The sequence below is a fragment of the Primulina eburnea genome, chromosome 10 (assembly GCF_022965805.1).
Source record: "Primulina eburnea isolate SZY01 chromosome 10, ASM2296580v1, whole genome shotgun sequence".
In the NCBI taxonomy this organism is placed as follows: Eukaryota; Viridiplantae; Streptophyta; class Magnoliopsida; order Lamiales; family Gesneriaceae; genus Primulina; species Primulina eburnea.
The window spans coordinates 1,751,933-1,773,226 of NC_133110.1; the positions used below are offsets into that span (position 1 = coordinate 1,751,933).

The 21,294-nt window shown below is 32.2% G+C and overlaps 3 protein-coding genes across 6 annotated transcripts; 2 read left to right on the plus strand and 1 right to left on the minus strand.

The window, feature by feature from the left end:
* Positions 1 to 9,827: 9,827 nt before the first annotated feature.
* Positions 9,828 to 15,565, plus strand: LOC140842373 (transcription factor LHW-like). 4 transcript variants are annotated; one of them, XM_073210221.1, is made up of 12 exons: positions 9,828 to 10,452; positions 10,576 to 10,679; positions 11,495 to 11,677; positions 11,757 to 11,838; positions 11,958 to 11,999; positions 12,074 to 12,133; positions 12,261 to 12,432; positions 12,533 to 14,001; positions 14,088 to 14,189; positions 14,338 to 14,484; positions 14,617 to 14,742; positions 15,033 to 15,565. In XM_073210221.1, exons 2-12 carry the CDS (start codon positions 10,585 to 10,587, stop codon positions 15,195 to 15,197), a joined length of 2,643 nt encoding a protein of 880 aa, XP_073066322.1. In that variant the 5' UTR covers positions 9,828 to 10,452; positions 10,576 to 10,584; the 3' UTR covers positions 15,198 to 15,565. The 4 variants fall into 4 exon arrangements, with proteins under 4 accessions (XP_073066322.1, XP_073066324.1, XP_073066323.1 ...); XM_073210223.1 differs by having other exon boundaries at positions 9,829 to 10,679; positions 12,566 to 14,001; XM_073210222.1 differs by having other exon boundaries at positions 9,829 to 10,679; positions 14,344 to 14,484; positions 15,033 to 15,563.
* Positions 15,566 to 15,974: 409 nt separating this feature from the next.
* LOC140842374 (uncharacterized) lies at positions 15,975 to 18,698 on the minus strand. The gene is made up of 4 exons (XM_073210225.1): positions 18,423 to 18,698; positions 17,133 to 17,389; positions 16,525 to 16,976; positions 15,975 to 16,357 (listed from the first exon to the last, which is right to left on the minus strand). The coding sequence occupies exons 1-4, from the start codon at positions 18,551 to 18,553 to the stop codon at positions 16,073 to 16,075; spliced, it is 1,125 nt and encodes a 374-aa protein (XP_073066326.1). The 5' UTR covers positions 18,554 to 18,698; the 3' UTR covers positions 15,975 to 16,072.
* Positions 18,699 to 20,229: 1,531 nt separating this feature from the next.
* On the plus strand, positions 20,230 to 21,096 carry LOC140803659 (NDR1/HIN1-like protein 1). The gene has a single exon (XM_073159560.1). It carries the CDS (start codon positions 20,286 to 20,288, stop codon positions 20,910 to 20,912), a length of 627 nt encoding a protein of 208 aa, XP_073015661.1. The 5' UTR covers positions 20,230 to 20,285; the 3' UTR covers positions 20,913 to 21,096.
* Positions 21,097 to 21,294: the final 198 nt, after the last annotated feature.

Sequence of the window (21,294 nt, forward strand, 5' to 3'; positions counted from 1 at the left end):
TTGTGAGGCCATTGCATATGAATATTGATAAGCATATATTAAATACTAAATATTATTTTTAATTTCAAAATCACAATAACTTTTATGAGACGGTTTCTTTAGTCAATTTTATGATACGGTTCTTCTATTTGGATAACTCATAAAAATATTATTTTTTATGTCAAAAATATTACTTATTAGTGTAAATATGAACACGCTGATGAAGATCAGTGATACCGTCTTACAAGAGACCTACTATTTAAAAATATCTCTAATACTTAAATTAATATATTAAAAAATCATAAAAGTTAAAAAAGTAATTTTATTTCTTACAAGGTAGATTTATATTAAATCCGTTTAAATTTAATAAAATTATAAATTAAAATCTTATATTATAATAATGTGTATTAATTATTTTAAAGCATTCTTACAAGGATAGGAACCTTTGGTCACATCGACAACGCTTAGTCAAAGTGATTAATTCCATGCTTATCAATGAAGGGTAATATAGGTATAAGATTTTTATAAAAAGATAAATTTGATCAAATAGACCTATAAGGTTGGAAAATCTAGTGGAACAGGTTTTCTAGATAAAACGACGGATTTTAAAATATTAAATTAAATTTTGCGGACTTGAAAATTTTTAGCAACTTTCATAAAATTGACTTTTAGTACATAGGACATTAATGTTTCCGAACTTTATATTTCCGACTAATTTAAAATTTACATAATTCAAAAAATATTATGTAGCTTGTTGTTCGATATTTTAATTTTCTGAAAATCAATTATTTTATTTATTCGAAAGTTTTATTTTATAACAAAAAGTTTTACAAGACTGTCCCATATATAAATTTTGTGAGATGTATCTTCTATCTGTTAATTGCCCCACATCGGCTGGATAAATAATCTTGGAGTTGCATATATGAGCTTGGACAATCCTCTCCTCTTGAGCTAGATTTTGGGGTTGAGTTAGGTCCAAGTGCCAATCTTAACATGGCATCAGAGCCCGGGTTCCACCGTTATGTGTTGGACTGCCTATAATTATGCCACCCGTTCTGTCCATAATTGGGTCATTTGTAAAATCCACGCTCCAGATGTTCATTCCTGGACGTGAGAGGGGTGTGTTAATTGTCTCACATCAGTGGAATAAATAACTTGGGAGTTGTATATATTGGCTTGGATAATCCTCCTCCCTTGAGCTAGCTTTTGGGGTTGAGTTAGGTCCAAGTCCAATCTTAACACTATCCGACTCAATTCATAAAAAAATATGATTTTTTATTTCAAAAATATTACTTTTCATTATTTTTGTAGATCGAGCCGATGCATCTCATCAGTTATTTTATGTATGATGAGAGAAACATATCATTTTATATGCAAATCTTATTTATGTTTTTTTATAAAATTATATAAATTATGGATCGATGTATAGATATACCTTTTTTTATGCGACAAAATGGAATTATTCGATGGTCGATGTAAAGGTTGACTTTCAAACATACACGTGCCATAAGTTGATTGGCCAGATAGTGACATGGTAAAATAAAATAGTATTGTTGTCCTTACGGCTTAAGAAGCCTGCCGCTTTATAATTTGACTAAAATTATAGTGTGTGGGAGAGTTTTGTTTGTTTGAAATATAATTTTTTCTAAATATTTTTTGAAAGTAGGTAAAAAGTTAAAGAAAGAAAGTATTTGGAAAAAAAAATGTTAAAGTTAGTACAAGTTAATATTTTAGTATTTCAAATTTTGTTTTTGAAAATTACAAAATTATCTTGAACTTACATAATTTGTTTTTTTAATTATCTAAACTTTGATACTTACATTGATCAACAATATATTTATATAATACTATTAAATTTTGAAATTTTGTATTAAAATTTATTTATATTTTTATAACATGAAAATAAAAAAATTTATATAAGACTTAATGAAAAAACAAATAAATTTTTTTATAAATGCACAAAATATGTAAATTAATAAATAAACCTAGAAATGTAGGTTACAAAAAATTGATTTTTAAAATATAAAATGCTTGTAATAAAACATTATTTTAAATTTTATGAATTTAATTAGAAATGCTTAACAACTCATATATAAATAAATTTAATATTTTCAACAACCTCCAAAATATTTTTAAAAATTTAGAGTAATTGTGGAATATGATTAATTTTTTAAGGATTCAAATTGTGACCTTAAACCATAAAAAATACAGGAGCAAAAAAAAAATTCAATCTTATTTTTAGTTTTTGGTTACAATTTATAGAAATTGAATCAGAAGCTAATTTTCACAAATACTCCAAAACACTTTCACCTAGCTAGTATATGAAATGCTTATTATAAACTCTCTCAAACACTCTCTTAACAATCTCGTATGATTTTGACTTTAACTTCGCGTGTCCTTAATTGGTATATAATATATATTTATATAAGCCTTTTTCTGTTTTAAGGGAAATGGCCTTTTCATTTTGAGAACAGTAATTATGTTTTTTTTATTTAAGTCATTATTTTGAAAAAAAAAAAAGTGTACTTCACTATAAGTAAAGCAAGATCTTTTGGGATAATCAATGGAAATGGTATATTCTTAAAAATAGAGAAAGAGAAAAATGTTGGTTATACACGTTATTCATTGGACCTAGAGATCAAAATGATCAAATCGTTTACTAGCTATTCGAAGTTTGGTTCGATAAAAAGCTAGTTTGAGTTCATTTGTTATTCATATCAAACCAAACTCGAGCTCGATTTCGAGCTCAAAAATTTAATCAAACCAAACTCAAGTCTAAGGATATTCGGCTCGTGATCTCGCAAACATGTTTGATAGTAAGTTGTGGGCCGATGATTTGGACCGAAGTTATTCCTTGGATTAGTTAGTTGTGGGCCGATGATTGACTCTAAGAGCCCAAATATGAGCCCGGCCCTAACTAAATCTATTATATTATAAGGCCTCAACACCACAGCCCGAATCTATGAAAAATCAAATTCCAGCACGCAACTGGAAAGCCTTCTTTATTTTTTTAAAGAAGATACTAAAAAAAATTCATGGGAAACTTTTTTCACTCAATAAATCGGAAATTTATACATTATATCCACAAATTAAGATGGTTTTCATTTAAGTCCATCCTACATTCAGAATACTAAATAATTAACTAAAAACATCAAGCTTTGGCCTAAATCAACCAAGAATGAAACTGTTACATAATTAGTTACAAATGGAAATATCCAAAATGAAGTTTATTTCGATTTCAAAAAAAAAAAATGAAGCTATTTTTCATAAACACCATCCTCCGCCTTACTAATATTAAATGTGATTAAAAGTAGAACTTATGTGAGATGTTATCACAAATCTAAATTCGTGAGACGAGTCTCTCTGACTCATATTTAGAATGAAAAATATTTTTTTTAGAAAAAAAAATTAATTCTATTTTTATTGGTCAGGTCAGATAGGATATCATTCTCATTAAATTTACTTGTATGAGTTTTTGTATGTGATCAAAGGTTATCTAGACTATTTACGAGCCACTATTTTAGCGTAGATTTAGTATCGGTACAACATTGTGTTGCTACCCACATTTTAGAGCTACACAATGGCATGCAAACAAATAATAATAATAGAATATGTTTCTTGTGAGACGATCTGAAGAATCTTTATCTATGAAATATGTCAATCATACTGATATTCATAATAAAAAGTAATATTTTTTTTATGAAAGACACAAACAAGAGATTCGTCTCTCAAAATACGACATATGATACCGTATCACGTAAGTTTTTGTCATATTAATAATGGGTGATCCTATTTTTGGTATACTGATATAATAAAACTCTTCCGATGGGAGAGATGTCAGAATACGAACCCAGGTGTTGAATAAAAATAAATAATAGTGTGTATTTAATTAGAAAGAGAGATACTAATTTAAATAATTTTATTCCAATTTCCATTTTGGTGAACTGCAAGGAATAATATTTTTCAAAAACATTTCCACAAAACGAAAAGAATGTATCGTATCATTGCAATTTCGATGCAAAAGAGGGGAAATGCTTAGTAATTAATTAGGCATAATTTGGTCCGACGCATTCCCATGCCTAATGGCCTACCCATGTTACGGACTCAAAACATTCACCATTTTCTCAAACTAGGGTCAATCCCAAAATTCAAAATATGCTAATTATTTTGACCAAGTCAACTATATAATTTGAATTCATGCCTGAAATTCTAAAATAAAACAAGTTCAAACATATAATTGCTCATCTCATTTAGTATTTTAAATCTAAAACATATAAAAGTATTATGTCATTGACAAATATTCAAACTCGATCCACACATAATTTTGATGAAAAATACTGTATATTACCGACAATTTATTTTTGTTCTCGTTTTATGAAAATTATTAACTGACCCATAAATTGTGCAACTTAGAAAATAGTGACATCAACAGAGGAACTACTCCTTTTAAAACACAAGAAAAGGTACCATACAATGTCAATGCCATAGATCTCAGCATCTTATAATCTTACAAAATTATATTCCTTTTCAAACTTTATACTTCAAAAAGCTCAACCAAATCTATATCGATTGCCCTTTTAAGGCCAAGAATTTTCAATAACTTTCTTGTTTTTTTTTTCACTTTATTGAACAAATAATATCATATCAAATTAATCGTCATGATCATAAAATTAATCCGATTAGAACGTCATTTGAACAAATTAATCGGAGAAGACATCAATGGATTAATATCGACCCATCCCAAGTTTTTTTTTTTTAGTGGGCGATAAAATTGGCTTATTGTTTGTTCAGTTGGATTCAAGCTAACATTTCTTGATGTTATTTTACGGATGTATAGAAAAGCTCACGATTTTTTGTGGAGGATTAGTGCAAATCAAAGGGTCAATATTCTCAAGCTCCTTGTCGCATCGTGGCATATCTCCCTAGTATAATAAGTAAATTCTAAATTTCATGTCTTTACGTCGAATCTTTTCTTTTGAATTCGGACGATATGCAATATGATTTTGGTGGTCCACTTATTTACATCAATAAACGTGGGAGTTTCCAATTAATTATGATGAAATTTAATGAGGATTTTTCTTTCTCGTGAGGATAATAATAATATAAATGTTTAGTGACTCACTCTTTCTAATTATGCATATATAAAAGTTTTCTTGGATTCTCAAAAAAAGAAAAAAAAAAAAAGAAAAAAGTTGTCTTGGGTCCTACTAGCCTGAGCTATGTAATATGGTCCTTTTTTAGTTTTCGGCGTGAATTCGATCACGAGGTTTACGTATATACATATATTTTCAATGAAAATAAAATTATAATTATCATGTTGTGTGGGGCAATAAAATAGCTTAAAATATAAATTTTTTCATTAAAAAAAAAAATCGTGGATTAGATGGATAACGAGATGTAATATACACGTCACTCATTAATTATTAGTAATAAAAAGTTTGAATATAAGAATAAGAGATTATGATAGGTTTTCTATTACAACTTGAATTAGTTATGTCTGAAGCAACAACAAAATACTAGTCAGCTGATCTTATTTTGCAGTTGGGTTCACATAAGTTTAGAAATTAATTATGTCAAATGATATTAGAAACGATCGTCGATATAACATAGATAGATAAGTGTTATGCGTGACAAAATGTTATAGATATAAGAACTACTTCACTTAAACTAATTACAGCTGTCTCGATAGTAAATAAATAAATGCGACGTATAAATTAGATCATAGTGCGTTAAAAGCACACATTTTAACCAATTATTCTAATAAGAAAATGGTAGGGGAATGATAATTTAAATTTCTAAAAAATAAATCTAATATATTACATATGAAAAAAGGTAAAAGTTCACCAAATCATGTGCAACCAACTAACTATTGACCCATCTTTTTACGCCTCCCCACAGTTTTTTATTATTCCCAGTGATTGTATATTAATATTTAATTATATTAAATAAATTTAATTTCGATTCTTCCATATATAGGTCATCTAAGCCGTTGATTTCGCCTGGGTCCGTAGTTCCCGACATCGAACGGCTGGGGTGGAGTTCATAATACAATAATAATATATAATAAAATATTCTCCATACAAAACAAGTTATTTATATTTTTATAATTTATCTTTAAATCTAGCTACTTGATTTGCATTAAGGCGATAAAAAAATTGTCCCAATTAAATCAGATATTAATAATAAATATTAAATGGACTATATTCCTAGCATCATCCAACTCCATGGATTCAAATGAAGGCAAAAATTTGTGTGAGACGGTCTCACGGATCAAATTTTGTGAGACGGATCTTTATTTGGGTAATCCATGAAATAGTATTGCTTTTTATGCTAAGAGTACTACTTTTTTTTGTGAATATGGGTAGGGTTGACCCGTCTCACAGATTGATATCCGTGAGACGGTCTCACATGAGACCTACTCTCAAATGAAATATGATATAGTATCAACAATTTGTGTTGATTATTCATTTTAATTAAAGAACCCCAAACATTAACTATTTTTATTTGATTATATAACTATTTAACAAAATAGACTAGGAATTTTTTAAGACATTGATTTAATAAGGAATTAACATGCACCATATTTGTTCCCAATTATCTATCTAAGACCCTTTGGATTAAAGTTAATTAATCGAGATCGGAATTGTAGCCCAGTTGGTCTCACCCCTAGCCTAGCCGAGGGTTCAAGTCCCTTCTTTTTTAGTACTAAAGAAAAGTTAACTAATCGGTATAATATGATTAAAATTTTAAATAGATGATTCCTTCATCTCTTTTTGTCCTATTTATTGTTCGATTTCACAATAATATATGTATCCATCCAACTAAACTCACACGTATAACTGCACAAGTGCATGAATTTGCCCAACTGTACCTATTTATTCCATTTTTAAGTAAAGAAGGTCAATTTTTACAAACCAACTAATAATAATAATAATAATAATTTATCTTCGATTTAACACTTAGTACCGTTTGATTCGTTATATTATTTATTCATATTTTTATCTATATTATCAAATCTAATCTCATGTTTGATACATCAATTTATTTATCCATTTATCAATTATTTATCTTACATCAATCAAATCATCAATCATCTATCTCAAAGCAATCAGATCGTTGAATTGAAATTACAATATTATCCTTAATAAATGATATTATAAATATTTTACTAATATTTTCAAAAAAAATGATAATATCACATTATCTTAAATTTAAGCAAATTAATCAATCAAATCAAGCATTATATTAATCATTTTTATATATTTTATTATTAAAAAATATATATCTTGTATTAGTAACGAAATAACACGAGATATTATCTATATGGTACCATGAACAACTCCGTCTTTCATGTCGCTTTTTTCAGGATAATTATTGGATGAAGATGATAATGACCGCGAAACATAGATCGTAATTTCCTCTGTTTCAGTTTCAAAATTAAAGTGGTATCCTTAAAAAAAAATATTTTCCCGTCAACGTCATTTTAAAATTTATAATAAAACGGTACAAATCAAGAAGTAAACGAGGTGAGTAAGAATTGCGTCATTCTCCGGTGGATCGTGGTCCTCACCCGACAGAGATCCTGCGGTCGAGAGAGACTCCCCGTTTTTTACCCCTAAAATCCCTTTCTCGTAGTTTCTTCCAGATAATGAGGTCAACGATGGAATTTCAACAGGAGACACCAATTGAAGTACATCCTCTTGAGTCTGACCGTCTCCACCCAGGCGAAAGCTACAACCAAAATTCTTAGCATCTGTTTGGACAGAAAATGGGGATAATTATTACGAAAGATAAAGAGAAAGATCGATAAATAATTTTTCTTTATCTTATGTTTGGTATTTTTTTAAAATGTTCATGATATTCTCTTGATAAATAATTTTTTAGAAGGATAAATGTTCTTTCTATTATGTGTGATAATTTTAATTTAAATATAAAATATATTACAAATGACTTAATTACTCTCAATTTATAAATGATTTTTATAAATCTACGTAGTAGGTAGAAAATAAATCAAATAAATATTTTATTTATTTTTATATATTATACAGTATGATAATTATATAAATGAATTCAGAATAATTATATAAATACTTTTTATAAATCTCAATAAAATTATTAGTATCACACGATGAACCTTAAAAATTGATATTTGACTTGACTCACAAATCAAGAGTTCAATTATCATATTATATAATATATGAAATTAGGTAAAAATAAATAAATCATGCAACCACTATTAGCGCATGAACAAATAAAAAATATGAACTCAACCAACAATTTTGAAATTATAAATTTTATTATGATAAGATTAATTTTGTCATTACAATCTAATATATAAATTTAATCACTCTTATCAAAATCATAACAAACATTAAATATAATATCCTACATCTTATTTATCCTTAACACATCCTTATATTATATATCATATGTTTATCATATCATGTGTACCAAGCTATGCCTCAGAATGTTTAGAATTATTTTGTAGTCTTTAATATGTGATTATTATTTTGATAACGTGTGATTTTTGAAAAAAATTATAGTGCAATTATATTAAACACTTTTAATCTGTATTTCTAGTGTGCAATCTTAATTTGGTAAAATTAAGATATAAGGTGGTTTTAATGTCTTTTTCATTTGTAAAACAATGTTCCAAAAAAAAAAAATAAAATTTATTGGTGTGAAATAAAATCTTCATATTATTTTTTATTTACCCCCATTAAATTAATATTTTAAATATCCCTATTTTCAGATTTTGCTTTTTCTTTTTAAGTAACATTTCAGCTTTTTTTGGGTGATAATTTGAAGGGAACAGTTTTTGACTGAACCGATTCCAAAGATTCTTCTATGGAATTACGTGAAAAAAATAAGAGAAAAGGCCGACAAAATATCCTTCTTCTAAATATATAACAAGAATTTGTCATGCCATGTGTTCCTAAAAATTAAAACATTAGGACAACACCAATTTTTTTTCCCCAATAAATGTGATATCTAGGTTTAAATTTAAGTGAAAAAAAAAACTCACACATGTATGTTGTTATATATAAAAAAATTAATACAAAAATTCTTAAAAGACTGTCTTATATATAAATTTTGTGAAATAAAATTTTGATGTGACTCGTTAAAATGATTACTTTCAATGTCATTATATATATGAACTGAGTTGATTGCCTAGTAATATATATTTGTCTAGTAGAAGACATACTGAAAATACTAATGTAATAAAAAAAATTTAAAAAATATGAAATCTATATATTTTTATTAATTAACGAATTAACATTTTTAAATCAGTATATTCACAACTAGCATCAACTAGTCTGAACCATGTAATATTTTTTAAAAAAGATAATTCTAAAATTTTAAATATAATAATAATATATATTTTTTTAAATTATCAAATATAAAATATTAAGAAACTAAATTTAAATCAAATTGACAAAATTATAATAATCAATTAATCATTAATTAAATTTCAATGATATTTGCTCTGACCCACCGTTCATAAGAACAACAAAATACTGGATGAATTGAGTTTGATTTATGTTATCAATATCTTATATTGGATAAATATGTCGCACATAATTTGATTAATACAGTTTATTTAATTAATATAATTTACAGATTATCGTATTAACTCCATGATTTATTTAAACTCCATTTAGATCAAAAGATAGAGCGAGTTCGTATTAAAAAAAATAAAGCAAAAACTTGTGTGAGACGGTCTCACAATCCGTGAGACTGGTCTCACATGAGACTTACTCAAAAAATAATGGCAGATATTGTAATTTTACCCAAAGTCAGGCTCGTTTCCAAGACCCACCCACTTCTAATTGATTAATCATGGCGCATTTTAGCACATTTCCCCATCCATCGAATCCCATCATCTTCCGCAGTTGTCAAGTGGAGTAAAAAAAGAAAAGAAAAAAGAGTGGCGGTACAGAGAGCATCATTCATTCATATTTCACCGCAGCGAGGAAAATAAGGAAAAAAATAGAGAGCCGAGAAGACAAAAGCGTCGGAAACACAATAACACAGTCGCGTCCCGCATGCTATTTCATCTCCAAACCACTTAAAGCTCTGATCTTTATCCCACATCTGCAATATTAACCGAGAAATTCACGTTTGAGGATGGAGAAAGTGATTCTCGTAGTTAACTGCGAGCTTAAAACTTGTGGGGTAGTGTAGAATACTTCGAAGTGTCTTCTTCAAGCTCTGGGGCTTTTCTCAGCTTCATTTCGTTTCTCTTTTGTTCTTATTTTCTCCGGAGAATGGATTGCAAGAGGAAGCTAACAGGCGATTTGGGTCCAGAGAGGAAGAGGAGCGGAGGTTTGAGAACGAAACAGGCGGGCCGTGCTTCTTGCAGAGGGAGTTAGCCTACGCCTGCGACCCATTTTACATTTTGAGGAGAAAGAAAAGAAGGAGAAGAGAAAAGTGGTTCCTTCTAAGAGGAATACTACTTTAGTCCATTGTTCTGTAAGCTTTGAACTGAATATCTGGGTGCTGCTTTTTTAGTGTGTATATATATATATACGAGAATATTCATATTCTGCTGTTCATTGGTGCATTCGTTGGCACTGTTACTACTATATTAAGTAGTTGAAAGAAATGGGGTACTTGTTGAAAGAGGCTTTGAAGACTCTTTGCGGTTTCGATCAGTGGTCATATGCTGTTCTCTGGAAGATTGGATACCAAAACCCCAAGTAAGTTTGCAAAAATCACAGCTTTGTGGAATTTAAAGTAAAAAAATAATAACAATTCCAACCTTTGTGGTTTCTTGTTCTTTTTTTGGAAATTGGATTTCGGTCTTCAATTTTTATTGCTGCTTATATTCCTTTTTGCTTCAAGCGTGGGCGCTTCGATTTTTGTTTTTGTTTTTTTGGGGTCAATTTTTGGTAAAATATTACAGTATGTTGTGTACCTTTTTTCAATAGTTTTGATTAATTTACGTGCAATCATTCTCTTTTTTTCTTGAAATTTTGTGCCAAGTACTGATAATGACGAGCACATAGGAGAATAATGATAAATTTCTGGTACATTTTAATTAATTTATTTTTCTTATGCCTACACAAATATCCAAATTTAACCCAAAAACCATCCTCAGATAAGAGGTTGTATTTTGTTTGATCAGTGAATAATTTTAGGTAACCATAACATGATTTGACGTGCTACAGATTTTTTGGATATGCTTGTCGTTTTTTTCTCTTCGTGATCTAGTAACTTTCCTTTTTTGATTTTGTAATTTTGTGCTTGGCTGAATCAATTTGTCCTGGAGAATCTCAGTGGAGGGAAAACAGATTTGTTTTGAACTGTTATGATTTCCTTTTCAAGAATTTGTTCATTTCTGAATATGTTCTTGTTTGCATCTATGTGTGTTCTTACTCGTTTTGTCTTCAACAATTTCTTGTTTCTTGAACTTTGTTTCCATTTCTGAACCTTTTCTCCATGAATTCAAATGGTCTCTATGTTAAGTTATAAGAGAGTCTTGTTAATATCGAGCTGAAATTTTCTTTGGCAGCCTTTTAGTTTGGGAAGAATGTTATTACGATTTGAACTCATATCCGACACATCAAGATTTCAATGCTTCATGGGGTGCGACCGTCGCCAGCAATTTCCAGTCCCAGTATAATACTGGAGAGAAAGTGTCTTTGCTCATAAACAAGATGATGATGGACAATCAAGTTAATATTGTGGGAGAAGGGTAAAGCAATTTACTCTTAACCACGTATTGTACTAAGATTCATTAAATATAATTTATTGTTTTTTATTTTGTTTCTCAGATTAGTTGGAAGAGTTGCTTTCACTGGTAACCATCAATGGATACTTTCTGAGAATTTTCGTGGAGAAGCCCACCCGCCAGAGGTATGAAATAGAATGCTGGAGAAATCATGAATATGTGATACTTTGCGAGATTTCCAATCGATGTGAAAATGACTCTGAGTGTTTGCTTGCTAACTTGTAGTCTTTTGTTGGTCTTGTAGGTTCTAAACGAGGTATGCCAGCAATTTTCAGCTGGCATGAAGGTATATATATTTTTATTTAGTTTCATGTCACCATGCTTTAATTGTTAAACTAATGCTATTTTTTCCCTAAACAGACGGTTGCAGTTATTCCCGTTCTTCCTCATGGTGTTGTCCAATTTGGTTCATACTTGACAGTATGCACCTTCTTTTCATTATTTCCCTAGAACTTAAAAAAGCCAATATCCAATGACAGAACATAGTATCTTTTAACACATTTATACTGCTATAATTTAATCGGTAATTAAATTGTTTCTGTCTCAGATAGGAGAGAACTTGGGATTCGTACATGATGTGTTAACATTAGTATTTCAACTGGGAGAGGTACCTGGTGTCTTGCTATCTGATAATTATATGTCGAAAGAACCTGCTCGAAGATTTGGGGCTCCAGTATGTCTTGGAAGTTATGCTCATGTTGACTCGTCTCTTGAGTTCGGTAAGTGCTTCTTCTTTCATTGCTGACAGTCTCAACCATGTTGAATGCTCGGTTCAAACTTCAGTTCTTCACACTCAAACCTCTTATCCATTTACTACAGAAATTCGAAATGATTTGCAATCTACTGTTGCAGCAATTCAAGTCTTAAACTCAAGTCCGAGTTGTATGAAACTACATGATTACAATCATATAGCAACGATTGCTCCGACAGAAAAAACTGAAGTTTATCCCTCAATTTCGGAAATATGGATGAACCAGCATACTCCTGTCAATGTCCCAAGGTCTACTCTTGATTTCCCATCTAGCACATGTTTGTTGAATCGTGGCAGTATAAGTTGCATTGAACAATCGGATAGTGGCTGTGAAGGCCCTTTTAATAGCCTCTGTGGCATTCCTCTGCCTACTCTGAGTAAAACTTCTACCTCGACTTCTTGTTCCATTGAAGGTGTGTCCACGCCCCATAATGTGGAAACTTTGTCAAGGATAGACTCTTGCTCAAATGCGAGCAGGACGGTTAATGAAAGCATTACTTCTAAGAGTTCAGCTTCTATTGGGATTAAAAATGTGAATTTACTGAAAAGAGAGGCCTATTTCTCGGATTCTGTCGACCATTTGAGGACAAATTCCTTGCTAGGTAATAGCTCTGGCATCCAACATTATCACATGGAGAAACAGTTGGCGGAAAATTACTTCTGTAAGTCTAACAAAGAACTCGATATAATTACCCATGAGATTTCTATGTCTGGACACAACGAACGTCAAAATACAGTCGCACATTCGATTCCTAGTTTAGTTGAAGACGACAACAAACAAAAATTGAAAGATCAGAGTCATACGATGAGTGATACCAAGTATGACGAATCGTACGTTCAATCTCAGTCTGGAGATGATTTGTTCGATATTTTGGGAGCAGAATTTAAGAACAAGATATTTAGCAGTCGCTGGAAGAGTAGTAAATCACCCCCAAACTTGCACTCAAATATGAATATTCCTTCTAAGAAGAGTCTGGCGTCTTCAGAAATATATGCTGCTAGCCAAGGAAACCTGGATAGTGGGATCATCTCATCTGGCCCTAACCATCTCTTGGATGCAGTAGTATCTAACGTTTACTCTGCTGTAAAGTCGGTCCTGGACGATAGTGTTTCTTGTGGGACAACGTTGACCAATGCTAGCAGCTCCTTGCTACCTAAGACTGGAATTTCATATAGTCGGTGTGGGGTTTCTAACCAGACGAAGGGAGAGTTACTTGGTGTTCCAAAATACATTGCAACAGCAGGAATGATGAGTTCTTGTTCGTTGAGAAATGCTTCTTCCAAGGAAGATTCAGGAACCTGTTCTCAGCTTAGTTCCATTTACGGATCACAAATAAGTTCATGGATTGGAAAGGGTCATGACATGAATCCAAATAATAGCGTGTCTAATGGATGCTCTAAGCAACCTGATGAAACTTCCACACTAAATCGCAAGAGGCTTAAACCTGGGGAAAATCCAAGACCTAGGCCAAAAGATCGGCAAATGATCCAAGATCGCTTCAAGGAGTTGAGGCAAATTGTTCCAAATGGAGCAAAGGTGATACTTTTTGCTTGAGTCTCCTATTTTTACTTTTCTTTTTGTGGTGATTAACCGGTGCTTATTATTCTTATTTTGTTTAACAGTGTAGCATGGATGCTCTTTTGGAACGTACAATCAAACATATGCTTTTTTTACAAAGTGTTACAAAACATTCTGATAAGCTAAAGCAAGCTGGAGAGCCCAAGGTGTGCAATAACATTTCAAACTGTATTTACATATCATTATAGTGAATGGTATAAACTCCTGTGCATGGTCGATCACAGTGGCAAAACTGGTGTTGCATCTTGTGTTTTGGAAAAGTGCAAAAATTCTGATTTTTATCCTTTGTTTAAGTTGCAGATTACTAACACAGATGGCAGTTTGCTGTTGAAAAATAACTTCGAAGGGGGAGCAACATGGGCCTATGAAGTAGGCTCTCAATCTATGGTCTGTCCTCTCATAGTTGAAGATCTGAATCAACCCCGTCAAATGCTTGTGGAGGTAATTCTTGTAAATTTTCAAGTCACGAGTCCTGGAATCATTTTCTGACCCCTAGTTACGGAGTTTTAGTAAAACTCATCTGTTATCACAATCTCAAAAATCTTTGTTCTTCCCTCTTTGACTCTGTGACAGATGCTCTGTGAAGAAAGAGGTTTCTTTCTAGAAATAGCTGACATAATTAGAGGCCTGGGGTTAACCATATTAAAAGGGGTTATGGAAACTCGGAATGGCAAGATATGGGCACGCTTTGCTGTAGAGGTACTGTGAATTTTCTGATTTACCTTTCCTTAATACGATTTATATTGGTTGAATGCCTCCAGCCGGATAAAAGCTGTTTGTGTGTTCGGTTCTCAAGAGTTTCAAATTGGCATTGTTGACGTCTCGAGGAGGCTATCTACGTGGCATAGTGATAGAAAAGTGACTTAGAAGATGTTGTATGATTTAAAGTTCTCGAGTTCCAAAATCACTGCGGACTATAGTTTTTGGAGCACGAACAATCTAACACCTGCACTCTTAAATAAAAATCTAATGTGCATTTGTTTTGCCAGGCCAATAGAGATGTTACGAGGATGGAAATCTTTCTCTCATTAGTCCACTTTCTGGAGCAAAGTTCGAAAATTTGCATTCCGCAAGCCAAAAACGCCAGCTGTGACAAAACAACCGTCCAACAAACCAACCATGCCGCATCTCTTCCAGTGACTGGTGTCCCATAACTTCCACTGATCCATTCAAGATCACCAGACATTCAGTTTGCATATGTTAAGAGTGAGCAACCTTGGAAGCTCGCAATGACTAACATTTCTTCTGATCAAATCACACCAATGTTTTCTTTGAAGCTGGAATGCATAATAGTTGGGGGGTTTCGACCGTGGAACAGAAGGCCAGTTAGAAGGAAATGGTTTGTTAATGTATTTGCAGTGATGTTCTTAGTTTTCTAATGTATAGTAATGATGATGAAAGAGATAATACGGGGAAACTGGTGGTTCATTTTACACTTTTTAGGATTTTTATTGGATCAGATTCCTTATTTTTTCCTTTAAACAGAAAAGTAAAAATTTCTGATGCTGTCTCTAAATTGAAGTGGTCATTTGTGACTTCATGAAAACAGCAGCATGGATTCAGTCTCATCTTCTTCATGACCTATCTCAAGGTTTCTTTCATGCATCTATTTTACGTACCTCGAGTTTTGCATGACATTGTTCAAATTATTAATTTGCTGTTTGGTCTCTGATGTAAAATTAATGTCCCTTTTACATGTACTAGCATCATGCACGTGCGTTGCACGTAATATCAATTATATTATAAAAATTTTGATTTTTTTAAAAAAATTTGAATCATTTAATTATTTATATGTGCTTAATTTCTTATCATATTAGACGATTTTTAAGAATTTATATAACTTACTTTCAAATTGTTTTCCAAATTAAAATTCAAGCAGTTGATTTTATGTTATATAATAAATTATAATGAACATAATATATAGAACAAAATGAACTGAAATAAAGTTTTTTTAAAAAAATTATGTATTCAAACACCACGAATAAAATGCACATCTCATGAAGGCAGAAATCAAGTAAAAAAAATTGAATTAAATCACTCTTGAATCGACCTGTCGTGGGTCGAGACCCAACTGCTTCCTTGTTTTTCCCACGTACAAATCTTTGGATTTGATCAAACCTGGAACAAGTCCGATTAAGGTTGTCAACGGATGCTGTGCCACTGCATCATTTCTTCCCAGTGATACAATAACCTTAACCGATTTCGGCTTGTAGACCAACATCTTGCTTTCTTTTCTCCCCGCGGTAAGCAAGAGTTTCAAATTTTTTGCTACAACTAGAGCATGTTTCTGTCCCAAGTAACCTTGCTTCAGTTCCTGGAAAGCAAGATTCGATATGATCAGATACGAGGGATCTAAAGTTGTTCACATTCTTACGAGTTTCGGAAGGTTGACGATTCATATATATGCACGCAGCATGATGATCATACAGAAATTCTCACCCTCGATCGAAACAATAAGAATTGAGAAAATCGAAGACTCACCTTAATGTCTGTTATATCCCCGATGGCGAATATATTCTTGAACCCTTTGACTCTCAAATTCTCATCAACCTTCAATCGTCCAAATCCGTCTATACTCCCTTTCAACATAGTCTCACTCAGCCAGGCTGAACCAGGCTGCTTACCCGTGCACAGAAGTACACAGTCCGCTTTGATAGTTTCTCCACGCGAAGTTAAGTAACTTTTGCTTCCCACCGAAATGTTGTCTAAATCGATTGATTGTTGCAGTTTCACTTCAACTTTCTTCGACTTGAGCCACTCTAATGTCTTGCTGGCAGCTTTCGGGCCAATGAACTCGAGCAACCTCGATCCATCATGAACCAAGGTAACCCTTTTCTCCGGGAAATCTACAGCGATTTCTGAAGCTAGTTCAACTCCCGTTGGGCCACCTCCCACGATCAGAATTGAACTAGAAGCCTTTATTTCTTCATTTTCTACATGCAGATAGAAAAATTTTAAGAAACCATTTATTTGCTGCCTAAATAATGCATTGCACTAAATATTATAATCGATGGCAACGTTAATATTTTTGAACTTCTAGCAACCTAAACACCATATTTCAATCTCACAGCATAATGTACTTGTGGTACCTGATTTGTATTGTTCAAGTCTTTCAGATCGTGTTTGTGGCAAGCGATCATCGTGTCCAGTGGCTATGACAAGGTAGTCATAGGCAATGAGGCGGCCGTCTGCTGTCAATACTTGAGAGTTCAAAATGTTTATGGCTTTGGATACAACGACACGCCCATTGGTTAGATAATCTCTGTGATATATCACCGATCTTTCGGCAAAAGATGGCTCCACCATTGACCTTAAGCTCGCCCATGGGATCTCAAAATAATCCTTCCTATTTAACGGTACAGTTTACATGTTTAGGAAGAAATTAAATATTTATATACTAATCATAGAAGAAGCATAGATGACAGAGCCATGAATTTACAGCAAGCAATTTCTTATATTTAAGAGGAACCAAGAATGCGACATACATGTGTAACTAATGTATCATGTATATATACTTGTAAATATATATGCTTCTCGAGATACGATGAAACAGAAACAACCCAGAAACAGAATCAAGCTTAAAGGGGAAATGAACTTAAAATTTGTAGGAATCTCTCGTATATAGATTTTGCATAACATGATTTGGTAAAAAAAAAAAACCATTCACATATAACCCAATATACTAGCAATGAGGACTGAATATTCTTGATATAGATTTGCTCCTACAATGTAACCTCAGATCGTGCAATTAATATGAAAGCAAAACAAGGATACTTAAGCTCATTTCCTGAACGGGAGAACCAAAGATAGAAACTAAGAGCAGTGGTATTATTCTAAATACCAAATACCCCAACAATTAAATCTCAGACATAATCCCATGAGGCCACGTCGACCCACACGAGTAGCATGGCATCTAATGGAACCCCAACTCTTAGCTTCATTAATCAACTGGACAGAGCAAGACTCATGAGTAAGAAAGGCTCTGATTTTCTCAACTCCTTCGATATTCCCATTGGGAAAAATAATGAAGTACTCATCCGCATAAACAAAACGAGGGACGTTAATGTCGGTAATAAGCGGACTTTCGATCAGCTAGAAAGAGTAGCGTCGGTTAAATCCCGACATGATCCCACTGTAGCCGGATTAAATTCTAGAAGCATATCTGTTTCAAGAATAATCAGTCTTCTATCTAGTGGTGCAATCGATATTAAAGCAAAATAATGATACCCCCAGTATTCGATTCGAATTCAGAGATGGAATTTAAGCCCCTGATCAAATAATAATATTCCAGCTACTTGAAGCAAAGATAAAAGACCTTGAGTAACTAAAATACAATTAAAGAAAACAGGTAAAAAAGTTAATTTGTCCCAGATTCTTACGGGTCAATGAGGGTGACATCTGCGTGAAACTGAAGGGATTTAGCAACAAGAGAACCTGCCACGCCGCCGCCTACGACCACCACCCGCTTCCACACACCTTGCCAATGTTCCGGCGTCTTGATCTCCTCCATATCCCACAATATTGCTCCTGTCAACCCCCCTCTTCCCCTGCATATAAATACAGCTAATCATGAAAAATGTGTGTTAATTTATACTGAAGAATTGATCAAGAAATTGGGACAAAGTTGAAGGAAAAAACACGGAAAGAATCAAGAAGGCTGTTGGTGTATTACCTGGTCTTTATGGTATTTAGATTGGAGTAAGTAATATAGGAAAAGAACAAGTATATCAAAGAATTACGGGGTGGAGAATAGTAAACGCCACCCTGTGAGTAAATTACCAAGTCAACTTCATAAATGTCAACGTCAACAACTCTGTATCTTCTCCCAGTGAACCAAATTACTATTCCGATATTATATATTATATATAATATAATGAAAAATATAATATTAACTATACTCTTCTCTGCTGTATGAATAAATAACATAAAATGAAATAAAATAAAATTACATGAATATTTAGAAAAGTGGTTTTTGCTTGCATTGATGTTAAAAGACCATGCAGTGTGGCTAAGGTGGAGAGCCAATCATATTTCATTGTTTCCCTTCTAAGGTAAGGGGAAAAATAAAATAAAAATAAAATCGGACAAGGTATGGTTGCACCTGCAAACAACTAGCTTTCTGTGGACCCTTCTATTTTCTCTTATTCAAAATTATTTAAAAAATTTTCCTTCAAAGAAGTTAAAAAAATTATATTATTTCCAAAAAAAAATTATTTTAGAGAAAAATATATATGCATATATTGATTTTGGTGAATGTTATTTACACGTAATAATGAAATTTGGATTCTCTATTGTGTTGAAAACACAGTAATGTGTTGTGCATTTTTTATACGAGATGATCACGTGATCATCTTGTGGACATCACACCATATGAGGTAAATTGAAAAATTTGTCAGATTAAACGAGATCATCGTGTGATCATCTCGTGTAAAAAGTACACAACAATTGGTGCTGTGTTTTCAACACAATAGAATATCCAAATCTGTAGCAACCACTGTCCATTTAATTTTATAATAATATATGCATAACGTTTTTTGAAACAACATTAATGCTTTTAGTTCATTTATTTTAGGGAAAATAGCTTTTTTGGTTGTTATGTTTGTTTTTTTTTTTTTTGCGATTTTTATTTTATATATGATTAAATTTAAATTTTACTTTGTTATATTTGTTGTTTTTGACAATTTTAATTTTTTCTATCAAAAATATATTTCTCCCATTATTTTATTTTTCTCGTTCACCAAATGCCCATATTTTTCTTATGATTACATAAAAGGTACTTATTTATTAGGGGGAAAAATCGATGCATGTCTACAAAAGAAATTATAGAATTGAGAAAAACTATACTTTGCCTTTTATTTAAATAATTAACACTATTGTTCTTTATTTTTAAAAGACAAATAATATTTCAAAATATACGAATGAAAAATAAAATAATGTTTCAAAAGGGAAAATTTTGTATCGTTCACTTCGATCTTGTCATATTTCGAAATATAAAATATTGTAGATTTTGGAAAGTTATGTAAGGAAATTTATATTGAGATTATATTGGTGTTAAATTAAGTAAATAATGTTTATTTTAGCTTTATTAAAATTTGTTTCCTTTTGTTTTATACAAATATGTAAATTTCATTCCTTAAATAATTTACTGAAATAAGTATATATATGCTATGCTACGCAAAAGCTCTCCCCACAACTGATAATATCATCAACAAATAAACTCCTAACACCGACGCCGCCCCGACATGTCGGCCAAGGACTGCGGCCACCACGACGACGACCGCAAAGCGTTCCACCGCCGCCTCTGGGCTGCCCTTGTCTCCTTCATCATCCTCATCCTCTTCCTAATCCTCCTAATATGGCTCATACTTCGCCCCACGAAACCACATTTCATCCTTCAAGACGCCACTGTTTACGCCTTCAACCTCACCTCCCCCGCCACCCTGACCACCACCCTCCAAGTGACCCTCTCCACCCGAAACCCTAATGAAAGAATCGGCATTTACTATGATAGAGTCGATGTTTACGCCTCGTACCACAACCAGCAAGTAACCCTTCCGACGCTGCTTCCTGCCACGTACCAAGGCCACAAAGAAATCACCGTTTGGTCGCCGTTTCTTTATGGAGACACCGTCCCGGTGGCGCCCTACTTGGTGGATTCACTCAACCAGGATCAGTTTACAGGAACCGTGCTGATTAATATCAGAGTTGATGGAAGAATTAGATGGAAAGTTGGAACTTTTATCTCTGGGAAATATCGTCTGAATGTGAATTGTCCGGCTTATATAAATTTTGGTAAGAAAAACAATGGCATTTCTGTGGGATCGGCTGTTAGGTATCAGTTGATTATGGACTGCCTTGTTGATGTTTGAGTTGAGCTTCTGCAACATATCCGTTAATGGCAGTAATTTCTTTTTTAGATATTATCAAGATTTAGTTTTTTTATCGTTGTATTTATGTAACGTTTCAATTTGACTTAGTTTTGATATTCATGCACGTAAAATTCTAATATTTCATTAGCTTTTTTGCCGTATAATAAATATATTTATTGGGTCTCATGGTGATATCATATTGACGAGGAAGACGAGCTATAATTGCTTTCCATCATCGATCTTTTTTATTATTATTAAAACCAGCTGGAAGATATATAGAAATGAATTCAACACAAAAGTTAGCTATGGACGCAAGAATTTTAATTAATGCATGAAAATTTTGTTCTTATAAATAATATATGCAAATTTTTTAATATGAATT